The sequence below is a fragment of the Cynocephalus volans genome, chromosome 7 (assembly GCF_027409185.1).
Source record: "Cynocephalus volans isolate mCynVol1 chromosome 7, mCynVol1.pri, whole genome shotgun sequence".
Taxonomy (NCBI): Eukaryota; Metazoa; Chordata; class Mammalia; order Dermoptera; family Cynocephalidae; genus Cynocephalus; species Cynocephalus volans.
In genome coordinates this window covers 34,488,340-34,501,678 of record NC_084466.1, presented here as the reverse complement: position 1 = coordinate 34,501,678, position 13,339 = coordinate 34,488,340, and the positions used below count along the sequence as shown (strand labels likewise).

The 13,339-nt window shown below is 40.0% G+C and overlaps 1 protein-coding gene across 4 annotated transcripts in view; it reads left to right on the top strand.

Annotated features, from left to right (window-relative positions):
• Positions 1–12,029: 12,029 nt before the first annotated feature.
• The window catches only part of SLAIN1 (SLAIN motif family member 1), a 63,099-nt gene continuing 61,789 nt past the window's right edge, over positions 12,030–13,339 (top strand). For 2 of the 4 annotated variants that reach the window (XM_063103396.1, XM_063103394.1), the window contains exons 1-2: positions 12,030–12,322; positions 12,380–12,643. In XM_063103396.1, coding sequence (XP_062959466.1) covers positions 12,030–12,322; positions 12,380–12,643 — 557 coding nt within the window. Of the gene's footprint in view, positions 12,644–13,339 lie in introns of all 4 variants that reach the window. The other 2 variants (XM_063103395.1, XM_063103393.1) reach the window with 1 other exon arrangement.

Sequence of the window (13,339 nt, the reverse complement as noted above, 5' to 3'; positions counted from 1 at the left end):
CGTAGTGTCTGTCTCTCATTTTGTGATGTTAGTAATTCATTAGAGATTTCAAAATGCGATTTCTCATTCTATTTTCCCTTTTTCTTTTGTAAGCCAGAATACTTCTATGAAAAGGTACTTTGTCTCATCAATAATTTGGTTACCTTGTATTTGACTAGAAAAGGCACAAAGGATGCTTTATACTTTACTTACCAGTTTTCAAAATAATGTCAAAGTCCTTATATTCTGCAAAGATACTATTTAAGAATAATTTTGAATGCATACATTTAAACATACTTGATGTGTTTAAATACATGACAGTTATTATCTTCATTGATACTTAAATGATCCCATCTTTGGATGATAGGAGCTTATTCAAATTGGCTTCTGAGTCCTTTTGACACTACTAGTTTTTCATAAGAATTTTCAGGCTCATCTTAGTATGTTTCCTATCTTAGACCTCCAATTGGTCTTTTTCTTTTTTTTAAGAACCCCATTTCTTTTAGTGGTAGATGATATTTAAAGACCATAATTAGCCACTAGTATTACTCATTCTATTGGGTTGGTCAATACCTCTAGGCCACGGATAGTGCAAAAAATAAACATAGTATTTTTTTACTAAAAAAGATGAATGAGTTCACACTGATATTCCAATTCAATTCAATTCAGGACTCTAAGGTCAAACTCATAAATCTTAGTGGATATCTTTCTCCCATACTATTAACACCAGCTCTCAATGACACAAACACAATGTTCATTTGCTTTATCCCACAGTGCACACATCACACATCAAAATAACCATGTCAGCACCACAACCAACAATGTATTTCTGATAATTTCTTCAACTCAAAAAAAAGTGCCTCCAGGGAGAGGATGGGATCTGAAAACTGGCAATGATATGGATCATTCTTTCTTAAATACTAACTGCATGTCTTAAACATATTTACTTGGTGTTATTTAAGATCGGTACAAAAATGCTGAAATACTGCAGTATGTGTGGAAGTCTAGCTCAGGGGGATGGTAGAATTTTCTTCTCAGAATTAGCACCTTATAACTCAAGTGACAAACAAGAATGTCTATAACTAATTCTTATTTCTGCTGTGCATTAACCAGAAAGCTAACATCTTTGCAGAGAAACTCTCCCCTAATGTGACAAGACTCACAATGAGCTGGTCTCACTCCATGAGAAAGGCACGGTAGGGGTCAAGCCATACCCAATTATACTATGGTTCTGTCTGGTGTCCCCAAACAGTTACCATAGCCACTTTGAAGCACTGAAGTAACAGATGGTAAATTTAAAAGAACAGCTTTTTAAAATTTAAAACAAGTCCAAATGTAAACCTCCCTCATCTTCTCCATTCCATTCTTTGCCAAAAAAGGGAGAAAAACAACACAAGTATGATTCTGAGCTGTTTATTTTTGAAGTATCATTTATCTTAGGTTTCAAAGTCCATTACAACTCATATTAAACAGTGGATTTTTTTGTAAGCTGACACCTCATTTTTATCCGCTTTCCTTCACTGATGACCAGTATGTGGAAAGAGGAATCATGAGGCTCCAACTTCCAGGAGGCAGTAGCAGAGAGAGAGGCAAGCAGCAACCACTGCCCAGTTCACTCTTCCAACCGATACAGGACGTTAAATCACTATACCTGAATTAGTGTGAAAAATTGCCATTTTTCTTTTTATTAGAAAAATGTTTTATGTAATTTACCTTTTGGGTTTTATAAAAGATGGAGAAATTTAAAAGTACTTTAACTTCTCGTTCTTTGAGCAGGGATGGAGGCATGCTGATTTAACAGTGTATAGTGTTCAGTGCACTAGAGGTTCATGTTGAACTGGAGCTGTGACATGCAGAGAGAGCACACAGTTAGACATCTATTGAGAAATGGGGTTACGAGGCACTGTTTCATTTTTAAAAGGCAGATAATAAAAGTGTAGACTTTTTATCAAAGTGACATTCAAAGTTTACACTTTGAGCTACCAATGATGATGTGCTGTGGTTTGAATGCATCCTCCAAAGTTTATGTGTTAGAAACTTAATCTACAATGCAGCAGTGTTGAGAGGTGGGACCTACAAGAGGTGATTAGGTCGTGAGGACTCTGCCCTCGTGAATCAATTAATGCTGTTATTGTGGAAGTGTGTTAGTGCTGTAGTTTGAATGTTCCCCCAAGACTCGTTGTAGCTTGATTCCTATTGCAACAGTGTTAAGAGGGTGGGAAACCAGGCTACGGTATTTGAAAGGTGAGGCCTTTGGGATGTAATTGGATCATGAGGACTCTGTCCTCATGAATGGATTAGTCCATTCATGGATTAATGGGTTATCAGGGAGTACACTGGGGGCTTTATAAGGAGAGGAAGAAAGCATGTGAAAATGCTGTCTTGCTCAGTTCTTGCCATGTGATACCCTGTTTGTCACAAGACGGTGACCAGATTCCCCACCAAGAAGGTGGCCCTCACCAGATGCACCCCTCAACCTTGGACCTCCCAGCCTCCAAAACTATGAAAAATAAATTTTGTTTTCTTATAAATTACCCAGTTTCAAGCATTAGTTATAAGCAACAGAAAACAGACTAATGCAGTTAGTCATTTAAGAGTGGATTTGTTATAAAAGCAAGTTTGACCCCCTTTTGCTCTCTCACATGCTCTCTCTCACCTATGTGATGCCTCTACCATGTTATGATGCAGCAAGAAGGCCCTCACAAGATGCCAGCACTATGCTCTTGGACTTCCCAGTCTCCAGAACTGTGTGACAAATACATTTATGTTCATTATAGATTTCCCAGTCTGTGGTACTCTGTTCTAGCAGCATAAAACAGACTGAGACACTGTGGGAGAAAAAAATAAAATAAAGTGAACAGGATAATCTTCGTTATGAATGAGAGACTGAAGAGAAATGTAGAACAAAGTCTTCGGACTGTCATTCTCAGTACAGAAGGAGCAGAGGCAGTGAGGGTACCAGTTCCCAGGGCCAGGGAGAATTGGGGTGGAGTGGCGAATCTCTCTCCTCCCTCTTTCTTTCCCCCCACCCTAGGAAGAGCGGCAGCAACAAAAGGTGCTGCCAGTTGCTTCCCATAGCTACAGCTTATGAGAGTCTGAGTGCCACCGAAGACAGCAGGACACACTCAACTTTCATGACCAAACCTAGCCAACATATGTAACTCTAAACTGTTCCCAAAAGATGATCCGGTTTGGGACTATGAATCCTAGGGGCTAGGCTGGGGCAATCACAAAATCTCTAAATAGAGAAGAGGAAGAGAGAGAGAAAGAAAAGCAGCACCAAGTCAAGGTGGATCTAAAAACCAAAATTCTAAAGCATATAAAGAAAATTAACACAAAGAAAGATGGCAAGTAAAATCAAATATTGGGAAATGAAATCATTTTAGACAAAATTAAAATAAAAGTCATTTAAAAAAGACATTAGAATAAATATGTTTAGAGTTATCATTGAGATACATAAAACAGTAACATCATTCTGAAGAAACAGGGAAAATTATGTGAAAAATAATTTTTAAAACTCAGTAGACTGGATAAACTCTCAACTGAAATAATCAAAGCAGTACAAATGGATTGAGAGGTAGTACTAAAGAATTCACCCAGAATATAGCAGAGAGATAGAGAGAAAAAAAACATTTGAAAGAACAATTGAGAGATATGAAGGTAGATCGGTATGAAGATATATACAAATGAATGAATGATTCGATGAATGAATGAACATGTGCACGCGTGTGCACGCACACCCACACCCACACAAGGAATCCCAGAAGAGAACAGAGGAAAAGGCAGAAGCAACAAGCAGAGAGATAAAAAGTGAGAATTTTCAGAACTGATAAAAGATACTAGCTGTCAGATTGAAAATGTACTCCAGATAAATACAGCAAATGTATAATTAGACATATTATAACAGAATAGAGATTATTGAAATCTAGATATTATTGAAATCTAACACAGAGAAAAGACAGATAACCTACAATTAGACATCATTACCAGTGGCTGCCAGAAGAAATAAAATTATATCACTAAAGTTCTTAGGGAAAAAAAATCTACTTACCTAGAATTTTATACCTAGCTAAATCTCATTTAAGGATGAGGGTGAAATAGAGACATTTTCCCCACAGATCCTTACTGAAAACAAACAAACAGGTAAAAAAAAAAAAGTTTTAGAAGGGGGAAACAAACCCAGAGGTAAGAGAGAGATAAAAGAAAAAAATGAACATGTAAATTGATTTTTTGCTAAGTTAGTAATTGAATTACTTACTGTTAAATAAACTATATGTGTGTACATGAGTGTGTGCTCACAAAAGGGGAAACTAAAATTTAAGCAACAATAATAAGGATACTGAAGAAGTACCCATTGGATTCTAAAGTCTCTGTCCTATTTATAAAAAAAAAATTGAAAGTTTGTTAGAATGATTTCTAGTTGAACATGAATCTTAAAAACTGAAGAGCAGCTGAAAGAAAAAAAATACAATCTATAGCTTTTAGACCAGCATAGAGGAAAAAATAAATACACAAGTCTGTAAATTCAAGAAAAGGTAGAAAAGAGGGAAAAAAGGAAAAAGTATGGTGAACAGAAAACACAAAATATTGTGAAAGAAATAAGTCCAGAAATATCAATAATCATAACAGATGTAAACGTATTGAATTCTCCCAATAAATAAAAGTGGCCATCAGATTGGATAATCAAACAAAATCCAGCTATATGTACCTTACACAAATCACTTCTAAAACAAATCAAAATAGAAACATAAGAAGATTAAAAATACTACCTGATAGAAAGCTGGAGTAGCAATATTAATATTTTTAATGTTAGGTGAAATATGTTTTAAGGCAAAATTTCAGAAAAGAGATGGAGGGAACATGACATGATAATAAATGGAACACTCCTCAAAGAAGATATAAATCATGAACATGTATGCATAAAATATACAAAATAACAAATATATCTTTTTATATATGTTACCATAATAGGACATTTAAATATTTTTCTATCAGTAATCAATATATAAGTAAGACTATAGAAGATTTGAATCACATAAATAAGCAATCTGATTTCAAACAAATACACATAAGTTATTATACATATAAATATGTTTAGATAAATGTTATATATTTATGTAAGTATATGTGTGTGTGTGTATATATATACATATATATATGTATATACACTCTGTAGCCAGCAAAAAGAATATATACATGCTATTCAAGTATACATGGAACAGTTCCATATATTGATAGTGTACTAAGCTACAAAGGAAGTCCCACTAAATTTCAATGAATCAGATTTATACAGACTGTGATCTTTAATGACAATGCAATTAGGAATAAATAGTAAGAGATGATAAAACATATATGTGTATATACATGCAAACAAGAATTGCATTCTTAAATTACACATGAGCCAAAAGCATAATCTCAATGAATGTATAACCAAATAACCATAAAAAAAGGAGATTCTACAATGTATAGGAAGCAGCCAAAATATTTAAGGTAAATCTTAGCTTTAAGTTTATTCAGTAACAGGAAATATTTAAATTAAACAGACTATTGTAGTAGGCAGGGCTATACACTAAATATTTGCAGTTCTTCTTCTCGTCATATTCTGTTCTCTGGAAGTTATGTGTAGCCATATGACTTGTTTTGATCAATGAAATGTGAGTGGAAGGAATTATTGCCACTTTTAGGCAGAAGCTTAAAGAGCTAGAACACAGTTTGCCATGTCCTTCTTTCTTGCCTTGGCAATTATAGAAGCATGGAATAGAGCCCCCCTTAGCCTAGGCACCTGAGCTAGGCTAACAGTCTTCCAAGCCCTGAGTCCCTGCCATCCTCTGACTCTCTGTCTGTCCACATGTGCAGTGCGACAGCATCGAAAGGACTGATGGCTGCCATCTCATTTTCAAGTTAGGCTTCCACAGTTGTTCTCTGGATTTCTGTCTCCCACAAGCTAAATTATTTTAGATTTCCTTCTTTGGAGCTGCATTTGCCATCTATTGGCCTAATCACCTAATGAGCCTGATCCTTTAAAATTATGTTTTATTGTTTGCTGTTCTCTCTGTCTCCAGTATTCTAGTAGCATCTGAGAGCTTTCAGACACTGTTTTCCATGTACTAATACAAGTTGCTTACAAATACCATCAAATACAGCTTAGGATCTGAAAACAGACTTTAAACTAGTTATTAAGCTGTAAAATTGTCCTAGTAATTAGCTCTCCCCATCCTACCCATTTGACCACTCTGTAGTTACCAGAACCATTCATCTTTGAGCTTTTTAATTTGGTAAAGACAACCATAGCTTCCATATAGTATTCTATGGTAATTGACACAAATCTTCCTTTCTGAAAATAAAAATATTCTTGAACATAAGAAATAAGAACATGTCTGTAATCATTATGACACAAAACTTCTGTGACAGGATTATAATCTTTGCGAAGGATGTAGGATGAGGTATTGTAGTAAAAACACAGATCACCCCTTTATGATATAATTATTATTCTTTTCTGAAAATTAATTATGTACACAGACCATGAGTAGGCCCTCATTAGAGATTTGTTTTGAATAAACTTGCAGCAACTTTGAAGCTGACATAACTTTCAGAATGTGATGATTTGGTAAAGAGAATGGTGCACTGTTTTCTGGGTGCCGCCTTCTGCTGCAATTTACTGAGGTTCCAAGGAGAACTAAAGGATCCACTTTGAGAGGAGGGCTTTTTGCCCTCACATGTCACATCTCTTTCAAATGATTTCCATTTTTGGTTTGTAGCACTGGTTTGATTGCAATTTGTTGCAAGGGAGTTTTATAAAAGTTCTGTAAATTATTGAAGAAAACTTTTTTGAATTAAAGAAAGAAAACTCTACTGCATTGACTTTTATGATGAAACATTAGAGGAAAACAAGAAAATAGGTTGTTTCAAGTCCAAATACTTTCAAAAGCTCTAGAGTAGACATCCAGCGTGATGGTAGTATAAATTACCATTTTTTTCCCGGCAAGATAGTGATCATATCAAATTCATTTTTCTCTTATAAAATAGCTAAATTTTGAAAAAAATTAAAAGTGCTTTTAAACATGATGTTATTCTTCAAGGTTTAAGTAATATTAGGCTCTTATTTTCAAAAAGAGTAAATCTTGTTAAAAAATATCTATTTGGGGTTAAAAAAAAAAGCTTAAGATTCTGAAAAAATTTCTGAACTTTTTTTAATGTTTTCGAATTTTAAAATACTTCCCAAACCAGTATTGGATCTGTTCAGGTCTGCTATAGGCTGTAACATCATTTTTTTTTTTTTTTTTTGAGTATTCTTGAGTGGTATTGACATTTGAAGAATTCAAATGGCTAGAAATGCAAACAGACAAGTGATAATTTATGCTGTTTTTGTTATCTGCTCAGAAATAAACATTGAATGAATAGCCATTGTACTGTCAAAAATGTTGTACAAGCACTGGCAACCTTGTTGATCTTGGAAGCTTACTGTTTTCTAATCTGTGCTTGGTGACCTTTAAAGTTTCAGTAATATTTGCTTGTTAATGAATCAGACTTTGTTCAAGGTATTCCAGGCTACTTATTTTGCATTTGTCAGTAGTTTTTTCATATAAGCCAAGAAGGCCAGAGAAGGGGACTCTGCTAGGTGCTGCTTAAGACCTTAAAAGAGATATTACAGTTTAGGAACTCGGACTCTGAAGTCAGACTGCCTAGCTTTGAATCCTGGCTCTGACACTCACTGGCTGGGTAACTTGGACAGATTGTTTGACATCTCTGTGCATCAGTTTTCTCATTTATAAAATAGGAATAATAACTACTTCAAAAAACTGTTTGATGATCAAATAAGTTAATAGATGAAAAGGGCTTCAAGCAATTCCTAGCATTTTGTAAGTACCAATAGCTACTGTTAAGATAAATTGTAGAAAATTTCTTTCTAACGGCAATGGTAGATATGTGAGCTATTCATAAAAACAAAACAAACGGGCAACAGACTAAACAATATGAAGAATTAGAGCTTGGTGCTGTATCCTAGTTATATCATTGCTTTGATACATCCCATATCCTGACTGATAAATGAATATCCCGATACTTGCCCTAATGCCTCACAGCTTGATGAGGAGAATCAAACAAGATAATGCACACTCTCTACATGAAGCCTTCCTAAAAGTTTTAGCAAAATTGCTCCTTCTTGGCCACTCCCTATGCTGTTGATTTGTATTTTTTCATAATTCTTATCATACTATGTCTCGTGCTATAGTTAATTGTGCCTGTGCTTCTTTCTCCACTAGATAAGGTCTTGATGGTGGAGATACTTCCTTACTCACTTTTAAAAAATCATCTACCACTGTGACTTGACCATAATAGACATGTGTAAGTGTTTATTACATAGGGCTCTTACATGTATACCTGGCCAAATAGAATTATTATTACTACTACTATATGTGGCTTTATAGGGTATAATTATATGGATTTTTGACATGAATATGAGTAGTAGAGTTGGGTGGGGTTAAATGGAGCAACCCATACAGGGCCTGTTTTCAATAAATTCTGGCTTCATACATTTTTGTATTCTGTCTGCATTATCCCCTTACATTAAAATATAACACATTAGATGTAGCAAGTATTTTTCTAGCTTTAAATTGGGTCAGATGTAAAATAATCCATTAGTATGGGGTCTGCAAAAAGCCTTCTAACTTCCTATGTTGTTACCATGTGATAAATGAGGCTTATGGAAATAACTAATTAGGTTCTTGTCTAAATTCCAGCTAGAACTTGGGGATTTATTTATTTATTCATCTACTCTAAAAAAGATTTTCAATGGTTCTTTGCTATGTGCTAGACACCATGTTAGGTCCTGCACCTGCGTGGTAGGACTGACAGTATTCAAGTCTATTCTGTATAGATAAACAGGAATCTCCATTAAGAGGCATGAAAATCACTTTAACACTGTGTCCCGAATCAACTTGAAAATACAGTTGGGGATCCTTGATCTTAGTTTAACATATTAAGTGATTTTCTTTTCTTGCAGTAATTAGATCTACGAACTTGAATTAATGTAGTGCTCATATTAGGGTGTGTCAACTACATTGATAAAAAATGTATGTTTAAAACATATGAGACTTACTCTAGGAGGAATTGTACTCTAAGGCAAAGGGATAAGGAGAAGAGTGTTTGGGTCACTAGAAACTGAATGAACTTGGGCAAGTAACCCAACCTTGTTAGTTCTGTAAAACTTAATGAAAACAGGTTGTTCCTAGATTTCCTTGGAGAATTGTATTCATATATTCAAGAAGAAACTATGCTGCTTTTGCAATTCTGTTGCTGAATCAATTTGATGTCTGTAAATACTATTTGAGATACATGTGAAAAATACAAATTAAAATAAATTTATTTTATCTCTTAAAATTCACAAGCGTGACCATAGTTCTGAGGGGTAATGAATAGGGACTACTGGGGAAACATGCACTTCTTTATCCTGTTTTGGATGTGTGATATATGGATACATTTCTCATTATTTTATGGTGCTTCAAATGTATCCTTAAAGCATAAAGTTTTTACTGAGACACACTTTCATTTTTCATATCTTCTTTGTAAACCTCTGAAATCAACTTCTGTATTTTGCCTAAAATTAAAAACTATTTTAAAATTGAGCAATTACTCATGCACTTTCAAAACACAAAACTTACAAATTTGCATCAAAATAAACAATCAAGACTGTTAAATTAAAACCTTGACACCATCAACCTCTTTAATTATGTGTTGAAGAGACCAGCATCCTGGTGCTACTAACTTAAAATCAGTGTGCATTTTGAGTGTCTCTGGTGTGTGTACGTGTGCAATTCACAGAAGGGAAAAAAAGAGGGGTTTTAGTAGAAAGCAATGATTTAAAATTTCTCTGAACGTGAATAATTTCATACTTTTAGAGCAGACAAGAAGAGGCAAATTTCTTTTCAGAATGTTTCAGCTCTTTTCTATGTGAAAATTTCAATGAGTGCTTTCTTTTGAAACAATGAAGATTTTTACAATAACTGTTACTTAGAAAACACAGTTGTAAAGCTTGACTACTGGTTGCTTGGCTGTATTCTATAGACCATATAGGGGAAGTGAGGGATGAGAGGGCTGTTTATGTCTCTTCTCCCTTAGAGTATACATTTTGCAGTAAAATGATTGCTTCTCTTTAGATCTTAATTCCTGTTGTCTTCACTATTCTGTGCCTGTTTCCGATTTCTTTTGCTAGTGTGGAACCCAGCAGCTCTTTGTTCTCATTGTGTCTGTCGTCTCGCTTTCTTTGTGTTCCAGAGATACTGCTACCCGCATCTGCCACTGAGCATGCGGGAAAATCCTTCAATAGATTCTTTACTTAGGACTTTCAGTAGTATTACTCCACTTCTCCAGGTTTTAGTAATAGCCAAAAAATCATGAAGATAGACTGAAACTTGGAAAGGTGATGGGTGATACAGGTGGTTAGGTGATGGGCTAGCAAGCTGGGACACAGGTAGGCAAGATTAAGGATAGTTACCACACACATTTATCTAATTTATGGAAGCTCTCACCAAGCGAGTTAAATGCAGAACTCAGAAGCTAAAGATGTAGTTTGACAACTGAGAAGACACAAGTGTGTTTGAGAAGGAAGGCACAGACCATATCTAAAACTAATAGATACAATGTGTTAGCAGTTCCAGAGGGATGTGGTACATTGTCACAAGAATTGGCATGTAAAGTTCCTGATCAAGGACCTTCACCAGATAGTATATCATCTGGCGACGAGAACCAGTGGTGTGGACTTTTCTCATAGTAAAATCTCAGGCTTTTCTCTGTGTTAAACACTCAAAATGCTATCAATACTAATCGAATGAAACGATTCAATTTTTCTGCTTAAAAGCCTTTAAAAAAAAATTAAAATGATTTGCCTGTGGTTTCCAAGAGGTAAGAAATAGCAGGTTTGCAGGTGAGAGTAGAGTATTGGGTAGAGTTCTGAGGTTTTCTGGTTACCCCTCGCCCCGGGGGTCTGACTCCTAGAGCTTGTAAATTATTTAACAGATGGAGCACTATCCAATTTTACTCATATTTCTCCCCATAACGATTTTTGCCTGTTTTGTTCACTGCTTGTATGGCCAGCTCTTAGAATAGTGTCTGGCACAGAATAGGTGCTGAAAGATATTTTGTTTGATGAATGAATATACATAGTATAAAAAAAGCAACTCTGGTTTATGGCGGCAAATGGTGGTGGTAATAGTTCAAATCTGACTATTTTAGAATCAACTGAACACTTGGCTCTGCAGCAGCCGGCCATTCCCCTCTCTTAGTGACAGGGATTTCTTCCTCTTTCTCCTCAGCCTCCTCTCTCCCACCATCTTGTTTCTGTATTACCAATTAGTGTATTCATAGCATCGTCCCTAAGTGTTTCCGTTCCACGTGTCTACCTTTCGGTTTTGAGGATAACGTTCCCCAGCCTTTTGGTTTTCTCTAGGTCTCATTAGCTAGTGGCTGATAATCTCTGTCGTTAAGCCCAACAGTGCTCTCGGAAGGGAGTTCTAAACACTCCTCTAGGGCAGGCACCTGCAGCGACTCCTTCGGACCCGCGCCCCGGTCTCTGAGATCCGCTCAGTTCTCTCTCTGCAGCGGCGGGAGGAAGTGCCTGTGGCGGGAAAGTTCAGGCCAGGTCCAATCAGGAACCCGGGACTAGGTAGCGCGGGTGGGCGCCGGGCCCCAGGCCCCAGCCCGCGGGCCGGCCCCGCCCCCTCGGGAAGACCCGCCCCCGCCCCGCCCCGCCCCCGGCGCCCGCGCCCCGCCCCGCCCCGCCCCGCCCGGGGCCTCGGCTAAAACCCGGAGCCGCCGCGGCGCCCAGGGGACTGTAGGGAAGCACTGAGCATGTGCGGAGGAGCTCGGCGGCGGCTGCCTGGGCCGGAGGCTGGGGCCCGGTGCTGATGCGAGCAGCCGGCTCGGCCGCAGCCCCAGTGTGGTCGGCCCCCCCGGGCCGGGGCGGCAGTGAACTAGCCCGTAGCCTCCCGGTGGCCTGAGGAGCCGGGCCGGCGGCGCGCACCCCGCGGCGGCCGCGGCAGCCCTCGGGGCCCAAGATGATGGCGGAGCAGGTGAAATGCGCCTCGGCGGGGGGCGGCTCGGGAGCGGGCTCCGGGCCGGTGGTGAACGCGGAGCTGGAGGTGAAGAAGCTGCAGGAGCTGGTGCGCAAACTGGAGAAGCAGAACGAGCAGCTGCGGAGCCGGGCGGCCAGCGCGGCCGCCGCCCCGCACCTGCTGCTGCTGCCGACGCCGCCCCCCGCCGCGCCGCCCCCCGCCGGAGCCTGCAGCCCGTTGGGTCCGCGGAGCCCCCCGGCCGCCACGGCCGCCGCTACCCCCTCGGGGGGCCTGGGGCTCGGGTTGGCGCTGGGCGCCGCAGGCGGGGGCGGCGGCGGCAGCTCCAGCCCCAGCCCCGCCTTCCCGGGACCCTACTGCCTGCCCAGCCCGGCGCCCTCCCTGCTCTGCAGCCTGGCGCAGCCCCCCGAGGCGCCCTTCGTCTACTTCAAGCCGGCGACGGGCTTCTTCGGCGGCGGGCCGGAGCTGGGGGGCGCGGGGACGCCACCGGGGGCAGCCGCCGCGCCGCCCTCGCCGCCTGCCACGCTGCTGGACGAGGTGGAGCCGCTGGACCTGGAGAGCGTGGCCGCCTGGAGGGACGAGGAGGACGACTACACCTGGTACTGCCGAGCACCCCAGAGCCCGGCCTCGGAGGCCCCGGGAACCTGCGCGCGTGGGCGTGGGAAGGAAAGGAGGGTGGGGCTCGCGGGCGCCTGTAACGCCCAGTAGCGCTGGCATGGAGTGGCCTAGCAGGTGCCGAGCCGGGCGACGAGCTGAGGCTCTTCACCAAGGGAGGGACCTGTTCTCCGATAGCTCCGGCTGACGCGACTGGGGATGAAGTGGTCCCCCCATTTGCCCTGCGTTCTGCTCGTTAGCATTCACTGCAAGATCCACGTTGTCTTGTCTTGTTGCTCAGTCCCGCTCTTTTTCGCAGTCTTTTTGAGGGGATGACGGGGGATGGGTAGGGGTTGGGCTCCATCTGCGACTGTTACTGTTATTTCCTTCCGAACGAACGCTGGACAGGATCTGCGTGCCGTGCTCCTCCCGTGGCATCTGAAGCCGCCTGGTGACGGAGCTGTCCTTAAAGATTGTTCTTGCAGTCGGAGTTGTGCAGTTGTATGCTGCCTTTCATCGCATTTTCATTGGTATCTTTTTTTTCAGACTGACTTGCTTTTTAAAATGTGCTGGCTTCAGTGGCCTTCCCATCAGTAACAGTGTCAGAAATGAAAGCTTTTCAGGGAGTGGAGCGAGCAGGTTGAAGACACTTTTCATTGGTTCCTATGTTAAAAAATTTTTTTTTTAACTTTTAAAAATAA